At 40.7% G+C, this 15,055-nt stretch overlaps 1 protein-coding gene across 5 annotated transcripts in view; it reads left to right on the top strand.

The window, feature by feature from the left end:
• fam49al (family with sequence similarity 49 member A, like) overlaps nt 1-2,334 on the top strand; it is a 31,970-nt gene extending 29,636 nt beyond the window's left edge. For all 5 annotated transcript variants that reach the window (XM_067611403.1, XM_067611401.1, XM_067611404.1 and 2 more), the window contains 3 exons: nt 72-198; nt 1,319-1,389; nt 1,497-2,334. In XM_067611403.1, the coding sequence (XP_067467504.1) occupies nt 72-198; nt 1,319-1,389; nt 1,497-1,560 (262 nt within the window). In that variant the 3' untranslated portion in view covers nt 1,561-2,334. The remainder of the gene's footprint in view (nt 1-71; nt 199-1,318; nt 1,390-1,496) is intronic.
• Nucleotides 2,335-15,055: the final 12,721 nt, after the last annotated feature.

Raw genomic sequence — 15,055 nt, 5'->3', positions numbered from 1 at the left:
TTTGGTCTTAATTTATCAAATTTCTCCATGTTGTTTTGCTAAACTCATATTGTACCTTCTTCCTGTCCCAGGGAGTACCGTTGTCGGTTCACCAACACAGACACCATGCTGTTCTGTATGAGGGTGATGGTGGGTGTCATCATTCTCTATGACCACGTTCACCCTGTCGGGGCTTTTGCCAAGACCTCCAAAATCGATGTGAGTAACACAAGTACACACATGCTACAGTTTTACATCTGTCTGGTGTTTGTCTTTCATAGAAAGTTGGAAACTGGTCTGTCATGTTATCCACAGTTAATACAGGAGAGGGTAGTCCTGCTCAATCTAGTAAACAATCAAAGGTTCATCTTGTAATCTTGGTTATCAATAATGAACCTTTAATCCTAAGTGGTTCCAAACTGATATTTTGATCACCTTCTACCTAACAAACATACTATAAATGATATCTCTTTATCAGTATTTTATCTCTTATGGCCGACAATAAATCACCAGTGTGGTGTGGGAGAATATTTTACTCCACTGTCTATAAAAACTGTGGTGAAAGCTGTCTCGTTTGGCCTTTAGGAGCTGCTAACACACACAAAAAGTGTGTTTGTCTGGGCTTCTGTCGAGAGTTTTAGTGCTCCAATGTTTAAAATACAGTTTCTGGTAAGTGTCAACTATGACAAGAGGAAGATTTGACAAGAAAATGTTCAGCTCAACAAATTCTTATGAAACGATTTTTGGGGGGGATAATGTTCATAAACAGCAGAGCCTTAATTTAAAAATGTCAGCAGCAGTATTAGCTTTGATATTGATACATACGTCTAACAAAGGTGTACCATGATAAATCTGAGGGGCCAAAATATGATTAAATTAAAATAAAAGAAAAGAAAATTCTGTTACACACAAGTCATGTTTTTTTCCTGTTAAAAAAAACGGAATACTTTTACCCTTTCAAGCTGTAAAAATCCTTCCAAAACAAATAATCTGAGAAGGGGAAAAAAAATCCTATGGTTGAACTGTCCACACAATGGCCGTAACCTTTGATGATGGTCATTAGTAGATTTGGTTTCATTCTAAGCAGCCACAAGCTAAAAAGGTTAAACCACTGGTTTCATGTGTTTTCTTTTGTATGACACATATATAACACTGGTAGATGTGGTAACTCAATTTTAGAAATGTGTGTTTTTGGGTCAGCATTTCTTCATTGTGTAAGCATGTGTGTGTGTGTTTTGTTGCGTCCATGTTTGGCTGCTGCAGCAGCAGTAGGACATGAGGTGGATCTGAGGCTACTGACCTTTCTGTAACGCTCTGTGTTGTCTTTGTGCCTGCATAGATGAAGGGCTGCATCAAGGTGCTGAAAGAGCAACCGTCCAACAGCGTGGAGGGACTTCTGAACGCACTGAGGTGTGTATGAATGTGTGTGACATACAGAAACACGACACACAAGCATTTGTATGAGCTTTCTGATTTCAGCACGTCTCTCTTTGTCGCCTTCTTTTCCTCTTTTTCAGGTACACGACACGGCATCTAAATGATGACAGCACCTCCAAACAAATCAGGGCCCTCCTGCAATGAGAAAGAGGAGAGCGGTGGAGGGAGGGAGGGAGGAAAGAAGGAGTGCACTTGAAGGAGGAGAAAAAAGAGGAGGAGGAAACAAACGCCAGTGGCTGATAAACCTGTTTGTTTACAACGAACAAAGAAAGTCGTCTCGAGGTTTAGAGAAACCTGATGATAATAAGAAGAGGAAAATAATTATATATATTGTCAGCTGTCCATCATTCTGTCTCTCATTTTGTAAAGTAAGAAAAGAGAAAAAAAGCCAGAAAAGAAAATATAGATATATATTAAAACAAGTGAAACACAAGCAGCAGATGAAAATAAGTAGGATTAAAGACTAAGAGGAAGCTATATTGAAAATTAAGGTCAGAACCGAAGCAAAGGCGAACTGAAAAAGTACAAAAAAAGGGTTCATATTGCAGCAGTAGTCTGACAAGTATTTTTGCACACACTTTGAAAACAACACCATCTCCTTTTCCCTGAAATCTGATCCCAAACTGATTCCATGAGACTTTTACGTGCGCTCACCCTCACACACACTCAGTTTACCTGGAGGAGTTTTTTAGCTCTTGAGGTTACAGATGTGGTGGCGTGGTGTGGCTCCGTCAGCTCCGTCTCCTTCAGCTGCACTGATCTCCACCCACAGGTGACTTGTGAAGCAATGTGATGGACAAACTCCGGAGATTTGCTTCCACTTATTTCATTTCTTTTTCCGCATCGGTGCAGCTGGAGGATAGGAGGCGAGGACACGAGGAGATAAAGAGACAGCCTCCTTTTTTTTCCCCTAAATTTCATCCTCATTGTCCATTGCTCCATCACCTCCCTTCCCACCCATCCATCCATGGGATATGTGGTTTTTCCTTGGCACAAAAACACTCCGTCCATGGTGTGTGCCCTGTATGTTCCAGCACAAAACATCTTGTGAGTCGTCTGGCTTTACTTGAACTATATTGTTCACTCTCTCTCCATGGTGCTAATGTGGTTTAGATATCACAGTGCTAGCTTGTTAGATATCATTTGGCTGTGAAGAGAAGATGCGAGAAGATTTTTTTTTCATCCCCTTTTTGCACTAATACGTTAAATCTGAAATGATGAAAGCAGCCGTCGCCGTCAGATCTGCTTTCCGCTTCTCTGTGATTTCACATTAGTGCAGAAACAGGGACAGACGGAGGATTTTACACGCTAATCGACTTGTAAACTGCAACAAAGGCATTATCAGAAACCACAGCACACTTATTTTTTCACCCAGTGCCAAAGCTGATTGGTTTACGCTCGTATTACATCATCAAGCCAGGCCTGAGGAGGAGGGTTTTGAAGGGATGGATTCTTGTAAAACATCATTGACACACACAAACACATACACACACACACACACACACACAAAGTCAGAAGATGGTCAAATTTACACACATGCATTAAAAGGGAGAGTGCTCCTGTGTAAATATGTGACGCTTTTCTTATCAGGCATCTACATGGTCAGCTTAGGTCTTCAAGGGAAAAACATCCGCATTCAGTCAACTAGAGTTATTTCTTTTAGTACGAGGTTGATAAAGTACTAGGACATTTAAATAAGTGGGAAATAAAAATGAAAATAAAAAAAGATTCAAAGGAGATTTAAAAAAGAAGTGCTGTACTTTGGATGTCTATAGCCCTTAGTCTAACTTAATTTGATCTTATAATATATTTTCTATACAGGGGTATGTGCACAAGCATATTCTGTATAAATATATAGATGGCATGTTGTAAAAGTTCTGACAGAAATGTGTAAATAAGGTGTTTTTATTCATTTTTAATTGTTCAGTGATGCTGAAATGGGTATGTGTTGTCTCTCAGAATTACCATGCGTTTGGCTTGGACCATCGGACTTGCCGTAGTCATAGGTTTCAGAAATTCAGCTTCATTATGGCGAATGAACCAGGGGGTGGGGAGGGACGCTACGGGCGGGGTGGGGTGGGGGGGTAGGGGCTGTCCATTTGCTTGTTATTTTGTACATTTTGTGCAACAATAAACTTGTCATTTATTACATTCAACCATTGTTGTTGTGTGTCTGTGTAGAGCTTTAGTGCTCCTTCTACATTACCAGTACTCAGTCAGGTAATAGAGCAGCTCAACTGGTTTGAGCTGCCTTGCTTATGAGTAGGTAATGAGAGCTTTGAAGCATGATCACCCTCCAACATAATCTGATCTTTTAACTCTTGTAAATCTAAATTTAACACGACCCTCAGAGGATAAGTGGAAAAGAAAATAGATGGTCCATAATTTATATTATCATCCCTCTGATACCAGGCCAGCTCTAATGTGTCTATGCCGCTTTTATTTTAAAAAATAACAGTATTGAGTTTAGTTTACTAAATATTATTCTGGCAACATGGGTTCACAATGCCAGCAATTTTTTCAGTATTTATTATCATTTTAAGAAATTACAAAACAATTACATGGTGAGGTGAGTCCTTGTGTGGTTGTTATAGTGTGGAGGGTTGCAAAGCGTTAAAAAGCATTTCCCACTATGAGGATAGAGGCCCAACAAAGGGTCTCAAATGATATAAAAAATTAAATTCTGTGATTAAAAAAATCTGTAATTTTTTAAACTTTTCTTTGGTCTTTGCTTGTTTAGTCCTGCTTGTTTTCTCACTGTTTTAGTACTATACTAGGCTATATAAGTGTAATACTGTATAGTTCCAATGATCTCGATTCAGCTGAAACAACATAAAAACATAAAAGCGCTCATTGATCTAATTGCAAGTAGAAAGGACCAAAGGGTCACAAGCAAAAAAGGAAACCACTGATGTAGAAGATGATCACTATAAACAAAGATATCTAAAGAAATTGAATTGGCCAACAAACTCCAATCAAGGACCTCCAAAGGAATACATGATCAAAGTGCACATACACACACATCAGGAGACTGAGGAGGTACTGTCTCACCTTTAATAAAAAGCATTAAAAGTATGTAAATTCCATTCATTGCAGCCTAATTGTGGTTACTAACCTGAAATGCATAAAATCACAATCAGCACACATCACACATTATAATGTTGTTTGCAACATTTTAAGCATGAAGTGTGGTCTCCGTCCTGCCTGAGATACAATAGGTTCAGGTCAAAAGGCTTCATACAGAGCTATCAGTTTTCACCAGCCTTCAGTATAGTGTATCATTATCACTTAGTCTTATAATTGATTGTCCTTCTTTCTGGGTACAGTGTGTTCTCCTATTCCAGGAAATACAGATGTTATGTTCCCCATCTCACCACAAGGGAGCAGCAACAGATCACTTTATAACAGACCGCCAAACGAACCCATTAAGATAAACACATATGAGTAACCCTCTACATCTGGATCAAAAACAGGAGTCTGCTTCATGAACAGGAAAAAGAAAACACAGATACTATGATGAAATATTAAATAATTCATCAAGGAATGAATATGTTTCTCTAAATGAGCAGTCATGTTTGATAATTAAGCAACTTAAAAGTTTAAACATCAGTAGTTGTTTCACTGGCAGACATAGTGACTGTTATAGTTTTTAACAGAAAACTAGGAAATTAGCTGCAGGCACACAGTCCAGTCAGCTGTAAGATCCGTCTGGTCATACTGTACAGTGAGTGAGTGCTGGAAGGTGTAAAGTAGGGCAGGGGGACACAGGAGAGCCTGTGAGAAGTTATATATGGAAAAGAGAGCAGCGGGCAGATACTGTACTGTCTTATAGGGCAATGTGCAACCACAGCTTACATACAGAGAGAGAAGCAGCTGTGAGGAAAGACACGGGCACCCATGACTTAACAGTGATTTGGATGTAAAATTTAAAAAGATAGTAGGCAAATACAGTATCTCATGGCTTGAGAGAGGAGTGGCGTGTGTGTGTGTGTGTGTGTGATGTGTGTGATGTGTGTGGACCAGTATCCATGGCTTTGGCTCTGCGCCCTAACTGTCATGTAATAAATAAAGAACCAATGTCTCTCTTTACTTCCCTAATGGCACACATTCAAATTCAGAGTTGCATTACTCCTGACAAGCTTCAGCTATTTACTGCCTTTGAAAAAAAGACAATATGAGGTACAAAATAACACAAAATGAAATCAGATAAGTGGGAGAGGCAGGTGAAAACAGAGCTACATTGTGACTTTATGGACTGAGCGACTAAGTGCAGATTTTTTAAGTGAAATTAATGACCTGTAAATTTCCACTTTTGCGCCAAAAACTACATGTTCTAAAGTGTTTTCTCCAGAACTTTATTATTATCAGGGTGGTTAAGCTTTCAGGGGACATTAAAACTCATTAAAAACCAGACGAGTGGAATTATTTAAGGGTTAGCACCTTTTCAATAGTCTGGGACACACTGGGCCATTCAGTAAAGAATTAATTTGCAACAAATTTCATAATATGATGAAGTGGTAAAATATGCAAATAAAAACTGTCATTATTAGATTATTATTATGTACAATGGAATTTCAACCACAGCAACTGTGGATGAAAGATGAGCCAATCAGTTGTGATCCTAGAAACAAAACCCTGCAGAGCAAACAAGGGTCATCATGAGAGGGGAAATTTTCATTTTCGTCAACAGTTGACGACAACTCAGATGATCCAGAAGTTCTCCTGGAATGTTTTGCAAATTTCCCTCTTGCTCTGATGCTTTCATTACTTTCCCTCTTAAAGCCGCGCCACAGCAGCAGCGGCAGGGTTCTGTCCAAACGGATTAACTATTGACCGTTAACTGCCCAGGGGAGGGAACACCTTATCAGCCAAACTGTGTGTGATACACGTTGAACAGTGGTTTCCCTCCGTTTGCTTCCCCTCCCGCCTTCCACTTAACTTTGACTCAGCCCACACGCACACACACACACACACACAACAATAAACAGTTTCTTCTTTCCCTCTTTGTCTCCCTCTCACACACCTACAGTATCTGATGAATGCCACTACACTGCTAACACATTTCATATCAGCACGCATTGTCCTCTCCAGCTGAAATGTAAATCAGCCTCGGTGTCGTTACTGCTGGTTACCAACTGCTGCTCCTGCTCAACCAGCACTGTACAAAATGTGCTGAGCAACATATCTGAGTGCACAGTGACAAGGCTGAGTGTGTATTTGTGCAGCCATATGAGGACAAGTGTTCCCTAATCGCCTGAATTGAAGGATTCCGTGGTAATTTAATAACCTTGTTGCGCTTTGTTCTTTGAAAGTTGGCCGTTCGGTGGCTTTAGGGGAAAGAAAATGACTGTAGAATGTTTTCATCCATTTAATTTCAGTCTATAAATCACCAGACTGGTAATACATGTATGCAGGAGGCCAACACACCAGAAACATCGTGTTACCATCAACTTTACTGTGAGAACATGTTTCGGCTTGCAGCCTTCATCAAGGTCATCCACAATAAATTCCTTCTTTATGATACAAGCATTGCTGGAGTTTTAAACTCTTCAGACTTTCTCCCTGCTCCATACAGTAGGTGAAGTTGTGCCAGAAATCCCTACAATGTACGTATGCATCTCAGCAGCATGCACACATAGGAACCATGTCAAAAAAACACAGTTCTACTGCAGTGTCGTTTCTCTGAAATCTAGAGATGAAAAAATGTAAAATACACCTGAGCCATGCATGTAACCACTCAACAATATAAAACTTTATTGCAGAAAGAACAACAGGTGTATCCGTGCAAGAAGACGACACTGTGTTGCCTATAAAATGGATAAAGATTCTGTCAATATCTGTTTTAACACAATTTATACACAAGTCACATACTTAAGCATGCAACTACTGGTTCAAGGAGAAAAAGCCAGTTGCATGACTATGCTTGTTAAAGAATCAATAGAGCGCATTACATAACTTCAGGGCCTTGGATCAAATATCACATATGTTGTAGGTCTTTCTGTCCACTGGGTGCTGCATAACTAATGTTTCTCATTCATCAAGTTGACAAACTGTCACGATGCTGCAGCAGATATGAGATATACTGTTGATACTGTTTGTAATAGAGAAACGTGTGTATATGTGTGTGTGTATAAATGCAAAGTACAGTAAGACAATATTTGAACTGTGCTTGAGGTGTGTTAGACCATGTTGAGTCCCCATCCTGCCTGCAGCTTAGCATGTTGAAGCATACAACTTCATATAATAGGGCCCTTTGTTTGAAATGAGGTGAAGAGGATGTGTGTGTGCGCGCACATGTGTGTATAACAGCTGCTATTGGTCTACATGGCATCTAATGTTACGTTGGGTTGCATAACACACAACATGAGTGAGCCATGTGCTGTTACACACAAGTGGACACACGCACACATCTGTTTTACAATACCTGTAAAAAACTAGTGGAGCTCTAACTTTTCACTAATGCAGCAGGTTTCGGGGAGTTTTTTATGTGAAGTATCAGTGACACAATGAAACTGAAGAATTGGTCACATTTAGAACATTTATCCACTGTGCAGGAATTTCTGCTGTAAACATGCTGCAAAAAATTTTTATTTATCCAATGGAAACAAACAGCAGATATCTAATGGAAGCAACAACAGTCTTAGTCTTCTGATCTTATTGTTTTCATCACGTAACTGGCAAGCTGACCAGTGAGAGTGTCTCATTAAAACTGTAGTGGTTGCACAATACAATAACACATACTACAGCATTCAGACTGGAAAAGTGACAAAAATTTGTGTAATTCTTGAGTTGTGTGCTTTGGCAGGGCAGATTTTTTTCCCCCACAATGCAGTGTATGACGGGAATGGAGAAGCCATTCACAGATGGAAAAAATTTAGATATTGTGGACCGTGGTGAGACAGCTCCAGAAACATCTTGAAGAAGAAAACTGAACATAAATCTTAGGAAAAACAAAGTTTCCAAATGTGTAAGTGGTAGCAGCTTCCCAAAGTTGCCGCTCTATTGACTTTTGTTGGTAATCAGCCACAACTAGATTACCAACTGGGCAAAGTGGACACCTGTCCTGGGGCTCCATGTTCATTGTGTGCCAACTGGTTTGTAGTAAATTGATTGAACCTGTATCCATTGATATGTTTGCCACTTGGGGCAAGTTGTAAATACAATATTGAAATGTTATCATTTTATAAAGTCGTGATGGTGAATGTGTTAGCATACGATTGCCTATTTATACATCCAGCAGACATAAAGCAACATTAGCATTCATCTGAAGTTGTGTCTCTGGCCACCTGCTGAATATAAATCCTGTATTCACTTTCTTTTTAGTTCTGTTTAGGTCTCACTCACTCATGAGAGAAATATCTGACTCTTAAGCTGCTAAATGCTCCACTTTAGTCTCCAGCTAGTTAGCTAACTGTATCCGTTTGGTGCTGGGCAGGGAGTGTATATTTAGTTTTTAAAGCTTTTTTCACTGAAAGTAAAGTTGAGGGCCGGAAAACTAAAACAATGAGCTGAAAGACTCTAAAATGCTCTGCAGAGCTGAGAGGAAATGCAAAGTGGGGACATAATTCTCTGTGAGTTTGTCATTACGACTACCACTTTCACTTTACACAGTCTTTTTCTCCACTGTTGACATAAAAATGTTGCTTTAAGGTGGGTCCTGCTTTATTTTCTAGCTATTAGGCCCTGTCCTGAAGAGAGACCCTGTGTCATAATCCAGTAAAACGTTCATTGTGCATGTACTTTGTATGTTCCAACAACTGTGTGTCAAATATGTGGTGAGCAGATAATTTTTGCTCCAGGGCATCCCCAGCAAGTTGATGCGGTCATGGGTGGAGATATTTATGATTTCCATAATAACTGTCAATGTGTATGCAGATTAGCACAGAGTCAAAAGGTTACAGTATTACATGGTGAAGTGTTTAATTGTGACATATCTTGGGTGTACATCTTCAATCCCAATTTGAACCACAGCCTTAGTCTTTTGAACTGTCCTTACTTTTATATTTTATTATCTTTCTGTCCCTGTGAGGAGAGGAACAAGGAGAAACACATAACCTGCCTGCGCTTTGCTCTCCTCCACTCCGGCAGCAAAAGGGTTAAGCGCTGCAGTAGGGGAGGCTCCCTATCCCGCCCACTTTGAGGCTATTTGCATATCGGGCGGGAAGCTGTGGCTCTTTGTTGCCTGAGCTCAGCCAAAACCCCTCCCACAAAACGCCGCACTGGCGGGAAAAAGCCGGCTCCAGCGCTTAAGTCACTGACAATGGAGAAACCCAGAAACACACACACACACACATACACACACAGCCTCTTTGTCTCACATACAGTACACTGCAGAGAGTGCTCCCTGTGTACACACATGCAATAAAAATGAACACACTCATAGCAGCCAGGCTGCATTGTTGGTCCTTTCATGGGCTGGCACACCCATTTCCTGCCTGGGAGCAAAGGTGAAAACAAGTGGGGAGAAGATAAATTAGAGAGGAGATGGGCAGGAGGACAGAGGAGGGGATTTAATATGACATGAAGGCAGCTGAGGGAGAGTGAGAGAGAGAGAGAGAACCGCAGTCATCTAACACACACAAACACATACACCCAAAGTGTGTGAGGAGTGAGACAATGCCATTTATGTAGCCCACCAGACACAATACATCAAGGGTAAGCAGCTTTGTCTAAAATAAGCACATTACTTACAATATGTGACAATACAATATGTGCTCTGTGGTTGTGTGTGTGTGTGTGTGTGTGTGTGTGTGTGTGTGTGTTTGTGTGTGGGTGGGTGGGGGGTGGGGGGTGGTGGGGTGGGTGCGTGCCCTCCAAAGTGTTGCCCTGGGAAAGGAGTTCACTGGGTTGGTGGAAAAACAGGAAGGCATGTCATGCACTGGATTGGGGAGGGTAGAAGAAGGAGAAAAAAAAAGTACCGAGCGGCCCCCGCATTACATAACCAGGCAGGAAATATGCAGCAGAGAGAGAGCAAGAGAGAGAGACTATAGGAAGCCATGCATACACTGCTGCACCTATGACACTTTCCTTAAAGGCTTTTCGCATCTAATCACATCTGTTCTTCTTCTTCTCCTCATCCTTCTGTCGCGCTTTTTTTTTTTTTTTTTTTTTTGTATACAGCCACTCCAGGAGACAGACAAAATGACAAAAAGAGAGAGAGAGAGAAAGGAGCTCCATGAACTCATTGAACCTCGTTTGTCCCCAGACATACACGTACACACACACACACACACACACACACATCAATAAATGATGGTCTGCACTTGGCTCTTGATGCATACATCACATCGCATTGAAACGTTATAAAACATCGTCTCCAGGTGGGATTAGGCTGCAACACACTCATCACTCATAGTGCAGCTCTGGAGATGTGTGTGTATGTGTGTGTAATCCATAATACATATAGATACAAACACACAGCTGTTAGACTTGCGCTGAAGGAACCACAAACACACACACGCACACACCAGCACTCAGGTGGATGGAGGAGGTGCAGTAGCGTGTGTTTCTTATTATATTGATAATATGAAACATGCAAAGATCCGTTTTCTCACATGTGCACACAAACACAATGGTCCCTTATCTGATTGAGTCACACCTGACAGTGTTGTGTTTCTCACTTGGTTACACAACACCAAGTTCTGAATTGTCTTTGTCCTCTTCCTGATAGACAGCAAAACACCGACCCTGAACAGAGGAAGCTCACATGCAGGGACACACACACACATACACACACACACATATCAAGCTTTAAAAAGACTATAAATGAGAAGATGATGCCACAGTGTACAAATATGTGCACTGAGTTTACTCTGTACTCGGGATAAAAGATCAAATAAACTCGTGCACACAGCAGCTGGATGCCTGATAGATGACTTTTTGACACGCTGCACCGTCTTGCCAACAGTGACAAACAAAAGTTCTTAACATTCTTAACTAAAAAAAAGTCCTTCACATTCCACATATCTCTGCTCTGCTCTGAGATAATACGACTCTGTGGTGTCTAGTATTTTGCCACTGCAAAGGATTGACCTTCTATATATCTGTAAACATGCTTACAGTCCACATTAGCAGATATTTGCTGCAAATAAAGCTTATTCTTGGTAATCAAGTCAACAGTGTCTTCGACTGCAGCTGCCGCTCTATCTGATTAGCTGCTTGCATGTCTGTTGGCGTGTGTAGGTGCGTAAGAGTGTGTTTTTTGTCTCGCCAGGGCCAGATGGCAGGGAATGTTTAGTCAAATGGGATTAGAGATTAGGATTAAGTGGACTTCAAATTACCTAGACGCACAGTCACTGGATGACACACTACTACAGCAGAGCTCTAAGACAAGTTCAACAACACAGACTTCTGTTCTGCATTGTTGGGATACAAAGTGTGAAAATTCAGGAAAAATACACACAAAAAAAGGGCTTTGACTAGTTCAAAATGTAGTAGTGTACTTGCCAAAAGTTTTCTTATAGACCTCCAGTGTAATATTGATGACACATGCAACATATGCAACAATCAAACTAAACTTTCATTATGATTAAGACGTTTAAGGCTGCAATAAATGCTAACAACAGCATGCTAACATGCTCAAAATGACAATGCCAACATACTGATGCAAAGTAGGTTTAAACTTTACCATGTTCACTATCTTAGTTTAGCATGTTAGCAGACTAACATTTAGTAATTAGCACAAATTAGCATTAAGCACAGCTGAGGCTGATGTCATTAGTTCTGCAGGTATTGGACAAATTTAGATTTTGACCTGAGATGGTGCTACATGAAAAGTTAGATTGCTTCAGTTATGACTATTCATCCTGTGAGGAACATGAACGTGTGGACCAAATTTCATGGCAATCCATCCAACGGTTGTTGAGATATTTCACGCAAAACAAGTGTGAACTTCATGGTGGCATTAGAGGAAAAGTCAGAGGAGAATTCATTTTTTTGCCAATTCATTAGGTAGATCATCATATTCATTGGGATTCATCCTCTGGGCACAGTGCATATCTATAATAAATTTAATGGCAATGAATCCAATAATTGTTTAGATATTTCACACAAAAAAAACAAACATGTACCTCATGGTGGCGCTAGAGAAAAAGTCAGGGGATCACCAACATCAGTAGGATTCACCCTCTGGGCACCATGAATGTGAGATATTTCAGTCTGGGCCAAAGTGGTGACCCAACCAACCAACTTTACCCTCCCTTGAGCTATGTCTCAACCATGGCTAAAAATACCCATCACATTTTTCCAGAGCCCAAAATAATATCTTCAAATTGTTTGTTTTGTTTAACCTACAATCCAAAACATAGTATTTCATTTACATTTGAGAAGCTGAAACCAGCGAATGTGTAACAGTTTTTCTTAATAAGTGACTAAAATGATTAACCAATTATCAAAAACCGCTGGTGACTAATTATCAGTCGTCTGATCATTTCAGCACTAAATCAAACAAGCATCATCATCATGTATCCACCATGATAACAGACTAAGTGATATCCCACAGGCCAATGACAAAGTAGCATATAGAAAAACGGATAATCATCATCAATTTTTAACATGCCTTGGATCAGTATACATGCAGTAAAGCCAGAACCAGGGGCCAAAAATCCATGAGCATGCAGGCCAGACACAGACAACAAGCATCTATAGGCTGCAGCATGTGTTACATAAGTCAGCCTGCAGTTCCCCCACCGTGGGCCTCATGTATAGGACAGTGTGTGCTCTGTGAACATATACAGCTAACTGAGCCACTACCGAGCAGGAATGGACTGAGAGAGAGAGAGAGAGAGAGAGCAGGAGAGACAGAAATGGAGCGCTGAATTATTATGCGGCTCGCTGACTGATGCAACTATACATACGAGCAAACAAACACACACACGCGCACGCACGCACGCACACACAGCAGCTGTCATCAAATCAAATACTCAAGTAAAGCAGAAAACTTGACTTTAAGAGCACTTATTTGTTTGAGGCTATAGTTGCAGGTTTCTCATTTCAAAGCCGGTTCGGTGTGTTGACTCTCTGTGCTCACTGTCTACAGCTAATGAGTTCACTCAGTGCATGTTCATGCGTGTGTGTGTGTGTGTGTGTGTGTGTGTGTGTGTGGCGGTAGATGATCCACTGCATAGCGGTTCGTAAATCACTAATTAGCCTTGTGACTGTGGACGCTGCCCTAGTTCTCCACTTCTGTGAATGTGTGTATGCGTGGTTTAAGGGGCTGAAGCCTTATGTCATTGCATTGCGCAAGCTTTCTTCTTCAAACGCGGAGTGATTCAGCAGTGCCTGGAGGTGCCAGGCCAGACAAGCTGAGGCACTCGAGATAAGAACATACCGCACATTAAGTTGCCTAAGAAAATTTGAGGCATTTAAAAGTATATCAGATAATTGATTCTGTATTTTTTCCTGATTCAAATAACAGTCTCATTGTTTCTGTTTTGTTTTTGTTTTTTTATAATTACAGAGATGACAGAGGAGAAAAAAAAATCACTGAAGGGAAAAGAAAACAAAGCAGTTGTATGTCTGGTTAAAAAAAAAGCACAACAGAAGGAAAGAAAAACAAATCATCCAGACAAAAAAAGTATTATAAAAACCAGACACCGGTTGCACAGTGACCTTTGTTATCAGTGTGACTCCCATACTGTATGGTAAGGCCCCAGTAAGCTTGAGGCCTGACCCAGTTTGGAAATGTGGGACACACTCACACAAATATTTCCAGCTATTATATGGCTGGAAATATTTTTAGTCATGTGGATGAGGTCAAACACTGGGAGCCTGTGAACTAGACTTACGCTGAGAGAATATGTCTTAGTCTCGAGCTGAAAACTTAAAGAAAAGAGATGATGGAGTGTTAGACGGGAACAAAGGGAGGGGGAAGTGAGAAGAAAAAGTGTCAGATGAAGAAAGGGAAAGGGAGCGCCAAAAGAGGCCTTTGGAGTGATGCCAGGTATTGTGTAAGTGGTTTTACAGCAGGCAGGCAGGCACACCTTGGTTTGAAAGGGGTACAACACGCCACTGGATAAACAAAGACCTGCAATCGCTGCTGTGAAAACACACTCTCCCCACAGCCTGACCCAGTAGCGTCTATCGTTTTTTCCAACCCAGTCTAGATAAAACCACGCAGACTTCCATATGACGAAAACCTCGAAGGCCGCGTTCCCATGGAGACGGCGCTCACGCATGTCCCGTGGATGAATTTATTGTTCGTTGTTATTGTTATCAGACCACAATTAAGAGAAGAGTTAGTCGGCTAGTGTGCTATTTCCTAACTGTGGAATGCAGTCAGTTCAAAGGCCTTTAATAATGTTAACTTATTGATATGACAGCAGCTGAAGGGACATAAGTCAATGTTGTGTTTGTTAATCTTACCATTAATGAAGTACAGGTTTGCCAATGCTGTCAAAGACATTGTTTTTGATAGAGACTGGCTGAGTGAGTTAAACTATTCACATAAAGTACGCACCCATCTTGTAGCTTTTATAGGAGTAGATGACTATCTCTACCACATCTGCTGTTTCCATAAAGGCTGCGCCCCCACTAAAAGTCTTCAGTCTTTCACTGATTAACATTTTAATATGATACATGCAATATATTGATAGTTCACTTGTCAAAGTCCATCAAGTTCATGATTACCATTTATGGATGT

This window comes from Thunnus thynnus, chromosome 15 (assembly GCF_963924715.1).
Source record: "Thunnus thynnus chromosome 15, fThuThy2.1, whole genome shotgun sequence".
Classification (NCBI taxonomy): Eukaryota; Metazoa; Chordata; class Actinopteri; order Scombriformes; family Scombridae; genus Thunnus; species Thunnus thynnus.
The sequence above is the reverse complement of the archived record's forward strand: the minus strand, read 5'-3'. Positions and strand labels throughout refer to the sequence as shown.